At 38.2% G+C, this 16395-nt stretch overlaps 1 protein-coding gene and 1 pseudogene across 3 annotated transcripts; one reads left to right on the forward strand and one right to left on the reverse strand.

Moving 5' to 3' along the window:
- Positions 1-2541: 2541 nt before the first annotated feature.
- LOC121258079 (survival of motor neuron-related-splicing factor 30) lies at positions 2542-8373 on the forward strand. 3 transcript variants are annotated; one of them, XM_041159425.1, is made up of 8 exons: positions 2542-2752; positions 4302-4370; positions 5042-5161; positions 5484-5566; positions 5641-5716; positions 7450-7635; positions 7776-7904; positions 8072-8373. In XM_041159425.1, the coding sequence occupies exons 1-8, from the start codon at positions 2672-2674 to the stop codon at positions 8231-8233; spliced, it is 906 nt and encodes a 301-aa protein (XP_041015359.1). In that variant the 5' UTR covers positions 2542-2671; the 3' UTR covers positions 8234-8373. The 3 variants fall into 3 exon arrangements, with proteins under 3 accessions (XP_041015359.1, XP_041015360.1, XP_041015361.1); XM_041159426.1 differs by lacking the exons at positions 2542-2752; positions 4302-4370 and adding exons at positions 4646-4728; positions 4872-4972; XM_041159427.1 differs by lacking the exons at positions 2542-2752; positions 4302-4370 and adding an exon at positions 4699-4728 and having other exon boundaries at positions 4872-5161.
- Positions 8374-9327: 954 nt separating this feature from the next.
- The window catches only part of LOC121258854, a 78205-nt pseudogene continuing 71137 nt past the window's right edge, over positions 9328-16395 (reverse strand).

Raw genomic sequence — 16395 nt, forward strand, 5'->3', positions numbered from 1 at the left:
ATGAGAGAATATCGAAGTGGTGCGATGATGGGCATGGCGGGTAATGATGGAGTGATGCGGCACTGGGTATGGAGGCGAAGATGGACTGCTGCTACGCTAGGTTGTAGTTAATGTGTATCTTTGCACAGTAACTACAACCGGTTGCATAAAAAATTTATTTTTTTTCACCTTCTCATTTCATTCTCTCTTTCTCTCTTCCTCAGTCGATTTCTCTCTCGAGCTCACTTGGAAATCACCTTTGTTGTTTTACCTCTCTCTCTAGGGACTCATCTTGTCGTAAACAATCCAGAAACCATAACCCACGAAAGCCCTTCTCACGGCAAACGAGTCTCACAACCCACGGTTCTGTAGCACCCAGTAGCTTCGCGGCGTCACTCCAACCCTTGCGGGCATCTTTGCTTCTAGTCCCTCTCCACCGCCTGCACCAGGCATCCGTAACGGACTCAAACACCACCACCTTTCAAGCCAAACCAAACGTTTCAAACATGCAACTAGCCGGTTGCAAGTAGCCACCTTGTAACACCACAATATACAGCCTGCTGCAAACATCCGTAACGGAAGCACCACCGTATGTAAGAACCGCTGCGTGCTCTTCCATAGCCAGCATCAGGACCCACATAAAACCACGAGAGAAAACCTCCACCGTTACACGACTTCCACACCCACGGCATTACTGCACCATGCACACGATGACAACTAACGACCCATTTTCGCAACCGCACGCCGCTGTCAAGCCGTATCTTTGCCGCTAGCATCCAAACGGAGGACCACCACCTCACGCCTCCTACGTATAGTCTTCCAGCACACGTACCGCCGCATGCAAGTCTCATCCTCCTCTGTTTTTCTACACCGAAACAGAGCAACGTCACCCCAACTTAAGAGCAAGCTGCCACACTTCTGCTCCTCCGCGAACCACCTTCCACCTCCAAAACATGCAGGACACACGACGGAAGCAACCAGCCGCTCCTAGTTGCCCCCCGGCCCAGCCTCTCCGTGTCATCAAACGGGAATCAGGCCTACTCACACGACAACGCCACCACAAGCCCCCAACCCCGCCCATTGACCCATACTCCTTAGCCGTTCAACACAGAAATGACACCATCACCAATGTCCGTCGAGAGCAAAAACCAGAGCTGCTCTGTTTTGAGGCCTTGGAGGCAAAGTATCGTCATCCAAACCGAGAGCCGTTCCTTGCCACAGTTGGGCATCGATGCCACTGTCAGCAGCAACAGACGATGCCGGAGATCAAGCATCCACCGCTTAGTGATGTCCAACACCACTTCCTTAAGCTTCACAGGAACTCTCTGGTTTTGCTCAAGGAACGACGACCACAATGAGAAAGACAAACCCATTTCAATTTCCCTCTTTTGCATATTTCGTTTGCCGCTTTTTTTTTTTAATAATAAAATATCAGCCGGTTTTGCACCGGTTCCGCACTGGCGGTTGTATATAGAAGAATTGGGTTGAAAAATATGTCCGTCTTGTTGATAAATGCACAAACCAAGGAATGCTAGTCCTAGTAGTGCATGTAATTACAATTTTAATTATAAAATTCATTTTGTTAATTTTTTTTTAAATTTAAAATTTTAAGTTTTATAATTTTCAGTATATCAATAATTGACGTATGACCCATGTCTTTGATATAGGCGCCGTGAATGACAACTTAGATGTCTCAAACTCCACTTTTATATAATTAAATATCTATATAAATACATGTCTCATTGTCTCAAACATGACTTGATGCTAGCAAGCGCCCACTCTGCCTGTGCGAGCCAAGATCCTTCACTCCTAAGTCTAACGCCACTCGTGGTAAACTATCAAATTGTTTCGCACCTCTCATTCTCCCTTGAAAAAAAAAAAAAAAAAGCTACTCATGATATATCAGAGATACCGTACTTTCTTTTAGTTATGGATTAACAACAAATCTTCCAACACGCGAAATTGCAATTCCTTCCCTCCCATAAACCACAAAAGTAATAACAAAAGCAACATACAAAATTACACATATTTTTAAATAATTCTCTCGATATTTGATTGAAAGTTATTTTAAAAAAATCAGGAGGATTTCGACCTATTCTTAAAAATATATATTTAAATGGTATACCGTATATGATGAGTATTATGTTATTTATAGCCAGTAGGAAGTAACAAAAGCTAGCTGAGAAAAACATAGACTATGTTTAGATGTTAAGGTGATCTCAAATAATTTATAAATAATAATATTTTGTAATTTTATTGAAGTGTGTTTAAATATAAATAAATTGATATATTAATTTCAATGCATAAAATAGATTGAAATGTATTTAACTTTCTTATAAAAAATTAAAAAAATAACGAGCCTCATCAGTTTATTAACTTGAAATAGATTGGAATTAGCTACCAGCCTACCAAACATAGCATGCAAATTTCCAACCCACAAATAAAATAAAATAAAATAAAACTAGATCCTGGCCGATGCCTGGCCCGACAAGTTGTACCTCGGCCCAAGCACGGCCCAGTTGTTGCGTCTAAAGTCTAATCTCTCTCTCTCTCTCTCTGGATTTAATAAGAGAAATCGGAGAAGGGTTTGTTTTGTGGTTTGTAAGTTCATCGTTCATTCTCTCTGCTACTGTTCTCTTCTACGCATTCCTTCGCATAAAATACATAAAATTAAAAAAATATAAATAAGTAAATGCAAGGTGGAGGAGGGGAAGAGGTGAGCATAGAAGAGCTGGCCTCAAATCTCGCTACCTACAAGGATCAGCTTCTTCAGGTACTCCCCCCTCTTTCTTTTCTTTTCATTTCATCTTTCAAATGATTTTACCATTATTTTTTTTTTTATTTCGTTTCTGGTTTTTAATTTGAATTTTTATTTGGTTTTTAATTTTGTTTCATCTGTAAATTGTACGGTTTGTAATGAGTTTGACGATTCCGGATTTTTCATCCCGCATAATTCTAATTACGTTTTTTCAGTACTTTTTTTAATCGTTTTCTGTAGTTGTAGCTCTTTTTTTTTTTTTTCCTTAAAAAAAAAAGAGTAATATCGCTGTTTTTGAATTTTAGTTGTGTGTGTGTTGTGTATTGTAGTTCACAAACTACAAGAAAAGAAAAGTTCTTTGTTTTTTTTTTATAAGAAAAGAATTGAATACATAGAAGCAAACGAAAATTTTCATTCTCCCTTTTTTGACCATTGATAAAAAGACAAAAACTAGGCCTGGTACACAAATATAACTGCCTCAAGTGTCTCTTTTCTTTTTCCTTCTCCAATTTCAATTAATTATGGTTTATAAAGTAGGAATTTTGTTAATAATGAAATTTTCAAATAGACTTTCCGGAGCAGCAATTAGATAGTTTCTTATACTTCTCAAATTCTGTGTATAATTTACCAAATAGCAAACACATGAAGTATATTCTATCAAGGAATTGAAGCTAGTTTGACGTTGAAACAAGTCATACTGTGTTTTGTTGATGTTATCTAGAAGTTCAATGTGATTTTATGTCGATCAGCTTTGCATTGTTCATGGGTGAATGCTGGTCGTTGTTTGGTGAATGTTAAAAGTAACATATAATTGAAGGAAATTGAGATTCCTATTTTTAGAGATAACTTATGGTAAGATGGTCCTATCAAATTAGCAGCCAAAGACCTCATCGTTTTTATGTTGTTGGAGAAGGGCAAGTGTTTCTTCTGAGGTCACCGAATCCTTCTCATCTTTGCAGATAATATACCTGTAGCTAGGTCTATGCCTTTGATTTGGAAGACAAGTCGCTAATTGGAAAAATTGTCTTGCATGTACTTAGTGATTTCATCTTTGACTAGTTGACTTGTATCCAAGTCTTATCTTTCGATGACCTGCCTGTGCCCTCTCTTGGCTTTCCTTAATACATTATTGATTATCAGAAACAAATAAGTCCTTATCTTAATAGACAATAATGGATACCAAACAAAAACATAAACCTATGCTCTTGCTGCTACTTATGAAACACTGAATGGGAGTTTCTGATTCTTGAGTAATCTGGAAAACTTTTGGGTTAAGGGATCAGGAGACTATTGTTTCAGGCTCTGGTTGTAATGACCATGCAGTTTGGATGCCTTTTTAACATTTTCCTGCAGCTAATTGTGCTGATAAAATTTTGAACATCAAAATCTAATTTGAGAATAAGTTGGTATCATATTCTTCTTTTCTCTGTTCCCAAAAGCTTGCCAGCTCTGCTTTGTAAGCTTCTTTCACGGTTGAAATATATGATATAGCTTGTGAATTGAACTATCCTATGTACTATTGTCCATATAATCGTTTGGTGTAATGACTTCACCTGCGGAACAGGTCAGACAGATATTGGTTGATGATCCTGGAAATTCTGAATATGTGGACATGGAAAGGGAGCTTAAAGAGGTACTCTTTTGCTTATGCTTACTCTCTTCCAGTTGTTCCTTTTCTTTTCCTTATAAATTTTGCTTGGACATACCTAGTATGTATCCGTATAATGTTATATGTATGTTCTCTTTATCCCTAGTATGTCACAAAGTGACAATGGTTGTTTTGAGAAACAGATTCCATATCATCAAACACTGAGGGTCCCATGCCCATCTCCAACTGTTGTTAATTGGATGTCTAGTTGTCCGTGAAACTTTCTTTCTTTCATTTCTCTACCTTCTCTCTTTTGAAGGAATCAAGATGTTGCTCAGTGAAGCAACATCAGTTATTCTAATGGCACATCTGGAGGTGTATTTTCGTATCAGGACTGAAAAAGGTGAGGATGGTTTCTATGTTACCTAAAGTCCGTACACTCCAGAGATGGGAACTTTATGGGAATGAGAACATTTTTTAGATCTATATGTGAAAATTGAGGACTTCATCAAGATGCACATCACTTCTATCTTGGTTCCTGTGCAGGTGTGCATGTGTCGTGATGGCCTTCCTGCTCTCTCCCTCTCTCCTGATTTCAGATGTTCACTGAGATTCTAAGTTTGAATACTGACATTAATTTTCCCAATGTTGTTACTGAATAGATGTGCATGTGTATTTTTTTTCTTTGAGCTGGGGCTAAAGTTGTTCGGATGCAGGTGATTGCTTTGACAGAAGAGCTCCTTGCAACTGCAAAGCAAAATGATATTTCTGGATCAAATACTGGGAGAAGTGGTAGGACATCCCCAAATATGCTCCTGTCCGAGAATAATAACATGGTAAATCCATATCCCTTTGAATTATTTTTGTGTTTAGTTCTTGGGTGGTAAATCTGCTTCGTCTCATCATGAAGGCAGAAGTTACAAAAGAATGGGAATTTTTTTCAATGCTCTTTAGATTTGGCTTCTATGTAAAATATTGAACACAATATCATTTATTACCTTTCGCAAGTGCCAAATTGTTCATCAAATATTTCCTTTGACAAATGCATGTTGGCTACATATTTTATTAATGTTTTTGTTTTTGTTTTTGTTGATTTTGGATTTTTCACTTGCTTTGTTGATCACATGGTTTTTTTTTTTTTTTTTCTTTCTCATGCAGGACTCAAGAAGCATTTTTTATAATCACGAAAATTTTCCTATTGGCACAAAAGTTCAAGCTGTTTGGAGTGAAGATGGGGAGTGGTATGTGGAAACTATAGAGATGTCTGCTTTTCTATCAATCTGTGTTTTCTCTTTCTCATTTGTTGATTATTCAGGTATGAAGCAATGATTGAGGCACATACTCCGAATGGCTATTATGTTTGTTATGATGGATGGGGGAATAAAGAAGAGGTATTTTATCTGTAGCCACAGTTTTGAATCATTAACTCCTTATTCCTCGATGCATCCTCTTCCTCTATCCTCATATTGCATCTTGTCGCTGAAAATCTTGTTCATATTCTTAAAACTTACATTCTCCAGGTCTCATTAGCATTCACATTTGTTTTTCTTATTTTTTATATGGAGTAAAGGTTGCCTTTCCAGCCAAATTGCTTGTGCATATTTTCATAGCTCAACATAGCTATAATATCACTGTGAAAAGTTACAGCTGTCAGCTAGCTCATGATTTTTTTGTCCTAGAACATAGGTTCTCCGAATGTTGTCCTTAATATCCCTAAGCTTTTACTTAGTGTCGCTATTGAACATGCAGTGAGTGCCATAACATGCCCCCCCCTCCCCAAAACAACCAAAACACTCTTTTCTGATGTTTTTCCATCCCCACCCTGAAAGGCCCGCTAACATCATTTGGAGGAGGGTGATAAGTGTACGAATTTCTTCCATCACATGGCTAATTCTAATAGAAGGAAGACTTGTATGGATTTCTTATTCGTTAATGACAAGATTTCTTCTAATCATGATGACATTCAAGAGTATATTGTGAAGTTCTACAAGAAGTAATATATCAGTTCCATTGGAGGTAAGTTCGATGGTCTTCCTTTTTAATTCTATTGATGGAGAGGAGGCGAGCTGTTTGGAGCATTCTTTTGAGTTATTAGAGGGACTAGAACTTGTGGAAACTATGAATGGAGACCAAGCCCCAGGCACGGATGGGTTTTCCTTGGCCTTTCTTCATGGTCGGGAGGTATTAGAGGAGGTTATTGTGAATATTCTTAATGAATTTCATTCTAAAGGCATGCTCGAAAGACATTTGAATGCAACTTTTGGGGAATGGCTCTCCTGTTGTTTACACTGTACACAGATTTTCTTTCTCTTTTCACTCATTTAATGCAACTTTCATGTAATTGTGTTTTCTGAAAGCAGCTATCATAACCACCACCTATCCTTTCTCTCATGATCTTAACTACCTCAGCTCCGCCAACTTTCATATAATTGTCTCCTTCTCTCATGATCTTAACTACCCCAGCTCCGCCAACTTTCATATAATTGTCTCCTTCTCTCATGATCTTAACTACCCTGGCTCCACCATTAATACCACCTTCAGTATGACAAACCACCAACGGCAGCCACTGAGTAGTTTCTTCACCTTTCATGTAACATACCATCTTCACTGCAGCATCATTTCCACTATGAGCATCCTCTTTCTTTCTCCAGCATTTTTTATAATATGGAGGATGATAGCTGATAATGCTCATCAAGTGACTTCAGTGTGCCATCCATATTTTCCCCCTGCCTGATTCTTATATTCCTTCTCAAAGGGAAAGGGTTACCAGTTTTGTAGATATGAAACCTAAAGGAGAAAAACGGTAACAGAGGAAAGGTTTTGCAAATGATATGTAGAAAAACTCCAATAATGGAAGGAACTATCCAAATATGATCAAGTTGGATAGAAACAAAAATGAAATAGCTGAGAGGATACATGTGCCATCTGCTAAAGCAACCCCTTGCAAACAGGATCAACTTAATATATTTTTTCTCAACATTGGAATTAAGTTGATGCATTAGGCTCTGAATCCCTTTTCCAGATAATTGATTTCTTCTTTCCATTGCATACCAAGCCAATCTAATCTTATTGGATTTATTCTTTTGCATCGATTAGTATTAGATCATAAGCAGCATTTTTCCAGGTGGATCCTGCTAATGTAAGACCAATTCAAGAGGGGGTCATCAATGCTTTGACTGAAGCTGAGAGAGCAGCTGAAGCTACCAAACAAGCTATCAAGCGTAAGATTGCACTGGCTGCTGCCACGGACTTCCAGTCACGGAGTTTACCAGCAAAACTTCATATAGATCCTGATGACCCAGAGGACGTGGTAAGATTGAAAAATGAAAACCATGGATGTCTTTGGTACAGTATTTGATGATTATTTTTACTCCGTCTAATATCTTTGGTTTTGCTAGCATTTGATGATTAAGATTTGTATGGTTCATATAGCTTCATTATAATTTACAGAAAGCTGCGAAGCGTAAGAAGATACATGCTTTTAAGTCAAAGATGCGGTTTGAGCAACTTGAAGTCACACAGAATAAGCGGCAAAATGCTTGGCAGCAGTTCCAGTCCACCAAAGGCAAGACTAAGAAGGTACTTTTGGCAGAGATTTTTGTGTCGTGCATACAATAGGAAATTTAATTCTTTCGTTATCTTCTGAATGATCTCTTAACTCTACATTTCTGGTCAATTTCATAACTTGTTATATTTGTAATCGGTACATTACCATTTCCCCCCTAAACTGTAGTCTCCTTTGTCAGATTGGTTTCTTTTCGGGGCGCAAACGGGAAAGTATCTTCAAGTCTCCTGAAGACCCACAAGGTAAGGTTGGTGTTACTGGAAGCGGAAAGGGTTTAACAGAGTTCCAAAAGAGGGAAAAGCATTTGCATCTCAAGGGAGCGACCGTTGAGACTGATGATTAGCTTAGATTTCCCATTTCCTCACTCTGCTTAGTCGAACTCCTAAGCAAACTATGGAGTCTTATAACAGGATGTACGACTCACTGATCGTTCATGGAGATAAGCTTTTTATCGTTTTTAATTAATTAAAGCTTTTAGCACGAGACGAATGTGCACTTTCTCACGCGGTTCTTAATTAAGAATGAGGCCAAAAATTGTTCAAAAGTAATGCCCAGCCTGCAGGCTTCCACCGTTGCGAAGATATTATATGGGTGATGTGAGATTACACCGTACGCAAACAATGGATGAACGTAGTCCGCATGAAGAGGGGAAATGGCTGAAAGGGGGGTTAACGAGAAAGGCAACAAGAGCCCCATCAAGACCATTATTGGAAAATTCTACTTATTACACTCAAATTATTATCCTATTTTTATCTCATTATGAAGTGGTAGCATTGCCATTCAACTTTTGACATTCTTTTTAATAGAAGATAATCTAATAGTGAAGGAAAGTGCCATATTTACAAAACAAGAGTGTAATGGTAGTATTCAACAAACCATTATATAAAATCCATGCAATTCAATAGAATCCACGGTAAAATTCGTTAAAGATAAAATGACTGGTAGTTTTGGAATTTTAATCTTGTAATCCCAAGATTTTTCCCGAGGGTTGTCAATAAAAATAATGAGCTTATATAAAGAAGAAATAAAAAAAAGACAAGGATATTCTCATACGTAAAGATTAAGATGATCACGTATATCTGCACAATCAGAGTTATAATAACAAAAACATCTATAGGATTTCATTTCCATATCTGATGGTAAATACAGGTAATTCTGTATCAGCTTGTCCATGCGAGAAGTGGGAAATTATTTTGTACTTCTACCTGGACCAACCAGAGAATTTGGATTTTTTTTTTTGTGTATCAGCGTGGTTCTTTTCTAAAAGCTTCAAGCAACAACCCAAATCCCCTTTCTTACACGGATCATCAACTCCACCACCACTTCCATCTTTTCAGCCCAGTAATGCATTCATCAAAAGGATGCAGTCCATTCTATTCCTCACTTACCGCAAGAACTCCAATATAACACTAGAATAGCGAGGGTTCGACATGTCCATCATTCATTCCTGATGGAATAGTACTTTTCCCAGAGTGCAGGAGATCTTGATATTTCCGTCAATCTCCTCCACTGCAGAACAGAATATAGTTCAATATTAGAAGTTTCGTTGTCAAGACAAAAACAAACGACAAAGCTCAGGACAGATAAAAACACATGCCGGAACAGGGAGAAAATGTGTAGGGAAGGGAGCCAATGATATCACATAACTATTGGTCTCACCACGAAGTTGAATAATCACTTTAACTGATTATAAACACCCGAAGAGCCTCAGTTCCCAACCTCTTTCTTCAAAGCAATGACAGTCCCTTTCTTTTTTTTGACTAGTCACTTTAAACATTGAAAGCAATGACAATCACTTTAACCATCTAAACCACATGTTTGGTGATGAAGCCAGCTACTCCTTGAATGGAGAACCAGGTTCTCAACATATTCCCACTTAGAATCACTATAACAATGTTCCAACTCTGATTCCCATGTCGACAAGTTGAATTTACTCAAATTGTCTGAAAATTATATCAATTTCATAATTTATGGAGACAGAAGCACATAAACTACTTCATGTTAAGCATCAAAGAAGATGAATAGCCATTATGTCCATTTATCAATACAACACGGAACAGTGGCATACAAATATAAAATTCTTTATAAAAACTACTATATCTTTAGTAACATTAGTTTTTCATTTTCGCAGATGAGTTGAGATTAAAGTTAAAAAGTCAAATAAAATATTGCTAGAATATATTTTTTTAATATTATTTTTGTTTTGGAATTTGAAAAAGTTGAATTGTTTATTTTATTTTGTATTTGGAATTTGGAAAAGTTGTAATGATGAGATGAGATAAGTTGAGAAGTTTCCTGAAAACAAACGAGGCCTTAAAGCGTCCTTCACTTCAGATCCAAATATCTCCAGATATCTTGCCTTCACTTGCTGTCACTAGCTTGGCTGGAAAAGTTCTTTTTTAACAATTAATAGAAATTTTAATGAATTTCAAGAAGAGGTAAAATCCAAGTAGACAGGTATTATGAAAGAAACCCATAAACATTGAAAGAAACCTGGCTCGAAAATTTTATCATTGATGTATAAGCAGCCGTGGATGAAATTCTATCCACATTAGGGAATGGTGGGATTAAGGAAGAAAAGGGGCTACCTCTCATTATGTAGCTCCGAGTCCCTAAAGGACCCCAAATATAAAAATAGAAGCTCCTCCCGTATTCTGATTAAGGAGAAGTGGCCTGAGTAAGGTACAAAGGATGATTGTATGGATGTTCATATGTCCACAACACCCTGAAAAAGTGCATGCTTGCCATCTAAAAGCTCTATATCAAAATGTACTGAATGGTGATGTGAAGTCTGTATATCAAGTTCCTAGGATAGATTTTTTTATCGATAGTTTCAAGGATACATTGGCAAGAGAAACACTGGACAGATCAGGTAAGTACCTTCCCTAAGGGAGCAAAATTAAATCTTGAGCAGATGAAGAAGAAAGAATTCAGGTGATGGATTGCCCTACTAAGCATGAAGAACAATGTCTAGATTTTTTTTATTGTTTATTTATTTATTTTTTATATATGTATAGGTAAGAAGTTTTATTGAGACAACTATATAGACATAGCCCAAGTACATAAGAAGTATACAAATGCGGAAACCTAGGTACAAGTCAAGAACTAGAAAAAGCAACAATCATGGACACTAGTTCCATTGAATACAATGACCGAAGCCCAAAGAAATAGTGTTAAAAAGGAAACATCTAAGTTCATCCACTGAGCATTCCTTATCTTCAAAATATCAGCCATTGGTCTCGATCCAAATACACCACACAAGACATGAAGGAATCGTGTTAAAAACAGCGGCAATGGGCAAATGTGTGCTCTCCTAGCTCCACACAACAGTTCATATGGAGTGGAGTGGAGTGGAGCGGAGCATAGCGGGACTAGGTGAAGAATTCATATGGAGTGGACAAGGTGAAGAATTCAAGTTCCACATAGTCAAATGGGCGAAGGTGTGCTCTCCCATTTTTATTTTTTGATTGCCACTGGGTGTCCGGAAATAGTGTCCCGACTAGTCTCGGGAATGCATAGACCCTTAGCAAAGAGTTTCTCATAAGTGCACCTTGGGTAATTCAAGAGAAAAATCCCTAGTTCGATGGCCCCTAGGGATTGTTTTCACCCAGGAGAATTTGAACCTTAGACCTGGGGGGAGCATATTTCCATGCCTAAGACCTTTACCTCTTAAGCCAACCCTAGGGGTTAGGTGTGCTCTCCAATTTCAGATGGCGACTTGGGAGCTCCAAACTTATCCAATTCAACCAAACTCTTTTAAGGAAATGGCTATGGTGGTATCAAAATGAAAGGAACACCTTATGGAAAGCTGCGGTGGATTCCAAATTTGGGCACAATTGGGGCCGATGGTGTTTTAATCACATACATAGACCTTATAGGTCGGGTGACATTGTTTTCTAGTTACACTAAACATGAGGTGGGTGATGGCTCAGTTCTGGAAAAATTTATGGTGTGGTAACAAAGCCTCAAGGCAATAGTTTTTGTATGGACGGCTTCCTTGGGGAAGATCCTCGCTTAAGCAACTTAAGGAAACGTAGGATCATAGTCATGGATTATTGATGTTGTATATGCAAAAAGAGCAGAGAGTCTATCGAGCATCTGCTACTTCATTGTGTGATTGCCATGAAATTGTTGAATGAAGTCTTTGCTTAGATGAGAATAGCTTGGGTGATGCCAAGGGGGTTAATCAACCTCCTAGCTTCTTGAAGAGGCATTCGGGGCAACTCTTAGATTGCAACAATATGGAAGATGGTTCCAACATGTTTATGGTGGTGTATTTGGAAGGAGGAATGAAAGAAGCTTTGAAGATCAAGAGCAGTCAATGGATGAGCTTAGAAATTTCTTTTCAATACTTTACTCCATTCCTCAATTGTAATTGATATACATGGCATGACTATTCATAAATTCCTTGTATCAAAAAGCTAGCACGCTTAGACATTGCTATTGTATATGTCTTGTATACTTGGGCTTTTACTTATTCTTATGATCAATAAAATTTTGTTTATCGATAAAAAAAAAGTGGTTATTTTTTATTTTTTTTATTATTTTTTTAATACAGAGAAATTTATTAATACAAATGAAATAGGTGAAGCCTATGTATACAAGGAAAATACAAAAGAAACACCTAAATACATTATAGAAACCAAAAAACAAAATACAAAAAATTATGAACACTAGCTCCATTAAGCACTAATGCACCAAAGTAGCAAGGGGTGCACAAAAAGATTTCGAAGTTCCTCCAAAGCGCGCTCCTTATCTTTAAAACATCGACCATTCGTTTCCATCCAAATACACCATATAAGGCACAAAGCGGCCATCTCCAAACTACAGCTACCTGAGAACAACTGTGAAGACCGTTCCAACTAGCTAGAAGGTCCACCACCCTCAAGCATCACCCAAGTCATACCAGTCCTACAAAAAATCTCATCCCACAATGCCCTTGCCACCTCGCAATGCAAAAGTAAATGATACACTAATTCTCCATGCTTCTAAAACATGTAACACCAATTCATAACAATGACACCACCATGCTTTTCTCAAATTGTCCATCGTCAAGATTTTCCCAAGAGAGGCAGTCCATATGAAGAAAGCAACTTTGGAAGGCACACGAATTCTCCAAATACACTTCCAATGAAAAGAAAAATAGTTATGATATGTCAAAAGCTTATAATACGATGAATCGTAAACATATTGCTTCAATTGGGCCTCCACAACAAGACCCTCATGAATACCTCCACAATCCATCAAGATAGGGGAGTGATTCGAACATATACGAGACAATTGATAAAGTGTCAAAAACTACATGATTAAACTGCTAAAGTGAATGAATTGTTTAACCAAAAAAATGAATTAAGCACTTAATTATGTAGTAGTTTTAGTACTTGACTCATTGTTGAATCATGACATTTTGCTCTCAAAAAGATTTATGTAGCTGTGAAACTCCATCAAAATTAATATCTCAATTTTACCCTTTCCATTGTGGACACTTAGTCCTAATTTTATGTAGGGTATTTTTGGAAGAGGCCCACCAATTGAACGTGCAGCACCCAAATGTTAAGGAGCTAGGGATTTGAAACACAAAACAAACAGAAGAAAAGAAAGAAAATGAGGAAGGCAGCAGCTGGTCTCAAGCCGTGCAACAGCACACTCACGCATGAGGAACTGCAGGGAGTTTCAGGGACTGAAGCTTAGCGCAACAGCAGAGCTCACGCGGGCAAGAATCAATCGGCTCAAGAGATGCACTGCTGGGGGAGGAAAGCGCAAGACGCGCACTGCAGGACCTGGACGCGAACTGCAGAAACGGGAACAAGCGCACTGCAGAGGCGAGACCCACTCACGCGAAATGCTGGGCTGAGACGCAAATCGCAGGGGCATGGACGTGCAATGCAGGAACCTGGGATGGAGATGAAACGCAGAAAATGCAACGCGAAACGCAGAGAGGGGAGACTCAAAACGCAGCTGGAAAGCACAGCATAAAAAGAAAATGTTTTTCATTTGGATCTTCCTTTTTCGGCTGGGATTTATACGCCTTTTCTTCTGAGGGGATCTTCTTCTCTTCGGCTGCTTCGTTTTCTTTTATTCTTCTTGAGTTTTGTTATTTTTGTGTTGACGGGGAAGAACTTTTGGCTGAGCATTTTATTTTTTATTCCTGCAATTTTTGTTTAGAGCAGTAGATAGAGATGTTAGAATTTAATCCTTTTGGACATTTTGCTCATCTAGAAATGATAGGCTAGATTTTTAGCTTGGGATTCAAGGAGTAACCCATGACTGTTTGGGGTTGGATTTTTCTTTGTTATTTTGTGATTTTGATGATTAACTTGTTAGATTACTTTTCAATTTGCATTTAGAAAGGATTGAAGTTCTTTGCTCTTGGTTTAGCTCAGTTGTAGACGTAAAGGCACAATTGATACTTGACTAAGTAACAAGACTTTGATGGTTTTCTTTCACTGTTTTTCAGTTGTGAGATAATCTGTCAAGTAGTTTTATTATACTAAAAAAAAGTTGTGGTTCATTGCTATATCATCCGACCATGATTTCTAGGAATGAGAGAATGGTCGAGAGAAGATAAAAAGAGAAGTAAATCCATCACCAAATCAGTGGGTGAAAATTGTATCCCAAGTGTTTGTTTTATTGCCTTTTACAAGTTTAAGTCAACTTCTATACATTTCATTTAAATCGCTTGATTCAATCCACACTCCCTTAGTAAATAATCCCATTTTGGTGTTGATATAGTTAGTGGTTACCCTTTGGAATTTATTTCTCATTTCTCATTTTTTGTTCATTGCTAGATCATTTAGTTTAATGTTTTCTTATCCTTTCAAAATTTATTGTCGCCACAAACGGTAATATATTGTCTTGCGAATATGAATTGTCTGCTTAATTCCTATTGTCCCTATGAAATCGATCTTGGGATTTACCCTTGTATTATTTTGACAGCTTCTACGCTTGGAAGTCGAAATTAAAAGCTGATCAACAATCTCTTTTGACAACTCCAGGTAATGAACCTCCCAAGAAGGAGAAACAAGAAATCTGTTCAATCTCGACCAGCTCCGACTATTGGACCAAGTAAACACGCCCCCAACAAGGGGAGGTCCAAAAGTTCCAAATCAAAATAAACTCCGAAAAATCCCTCATTGCCGAAAAAATATTAGATTCCCTTTATCTCTCACTCGGAAAGCGAGTAATGATGAAATCTCCACTCATACACCACGGCATATCCTAAAGATAATACAATCCCACCAACTGCTCCCACAAAAATCTCCTTTCAGTATCCGAATTTGGCCCATAAACACCCAGATAGGCCCACTCCCATCCATCCCCAACATTTTTGAAAGAACAAGATACTGAGAAATTCCCAATACACTTCTAAACTAACTCCACCACTCTTCTATCCCACATTAAGAGGACACCCCTAAAGCTACCATAGACGCCAGATAAGACCATCCCACAAAAGAACACCCCCAAAAACTATGGATGATGTTTCTATAGATAAAACGCAACTACGTTTCTTGCAATCCCACAATATCAACCTTTCAAATACGCAATAAAAACTTGATGTAAAGACGCTTATTGGAATCATTAAGCCCCCTGACATTCCAAGAGAGGATATTAGGCTTCATAAAAAAAATGAGACCCCCTCCCTTTCAGTCTGTCCCGACCTCCACTCCTTTACTTAATGTCATAATTAAATTAACATTTAAGTCTTCGTAGTTCCCTATCTCTCTTTGATGCAGATTTTAAAGCTGAGGAATGTATTCAATAGCAAGAAGAAGAGCCTTTAATTGCTCTTCAAAACCATCACAAGTGATCCCAACGCATGCTTGAATCTTCTCAACCTTCTTTAAAACCAATTCTGAGGCAAAATGGGAGGAATTTGGACTAGGTGGAAATGTGCATAAAGGGGTCGGGTCAACCTCCCCCATCAAAACAGTCCCATTTACAAAGGACCAATTGCAAATTCGAAACATCCGATACCCCCACAAGGGGGATGGACCAAGGCTCCCCACCAATATTAGACAACTCCTAGAAAGTTACTCCATTTTCCCTTACCAATTGCTGAAGGAAGTCAACAGTTAAACAAGCGGGAATACCATCAACGAGAGTTGCCATCCTGCCCTACCTCCAATGTCTGCAGTTCATCCTGTAACACACCATCTGAAAGATCAACAATCACCAGCAATGAAGCAAATATCGGCACCACAGTAAGGAGGGAGCCAGTCTTGAAACACACGAAACAAACCCAGTATAGGTCTAAACTTGCCAAACAAGCTGGGAACTCTTATTCGAGCCTAACTCATTAACTTTATTTTTGACTTTATCCACCACACCCGCCTGAGATCCCATACGACTGACCGACCTATCAACAGGAATAGCCTTCTGCTTGCCCAACAATCTAGCCCCTGAACCCACAGAGCCCATCGACAAGCCTAGGCCCAATTCCACCCAATTTAACATAAAAGTTAACCTTCTCCTTCATAAGCAATAAGTCTCTTTGCATGGCCAATA

Source organism: Juglans microcarpa x Juglans regia, chromosome 3S (genome assembly GCF_004785595.1).
Source record: "Juglans microcarpa x Juglans regia isolate MS1-56 chromosome 3S, Jm3101_v1.0, whole genome shotgun sequence".
In the NCBI taxonomy this organism is placed as follows: domain Eukaryota; kingdom Viridiplantae; phylum Streptophyta; class Magnoliopsida; order Fagales; family Juglandaceae; genus Juglans; species Juglans microcarpa x Juglans regia.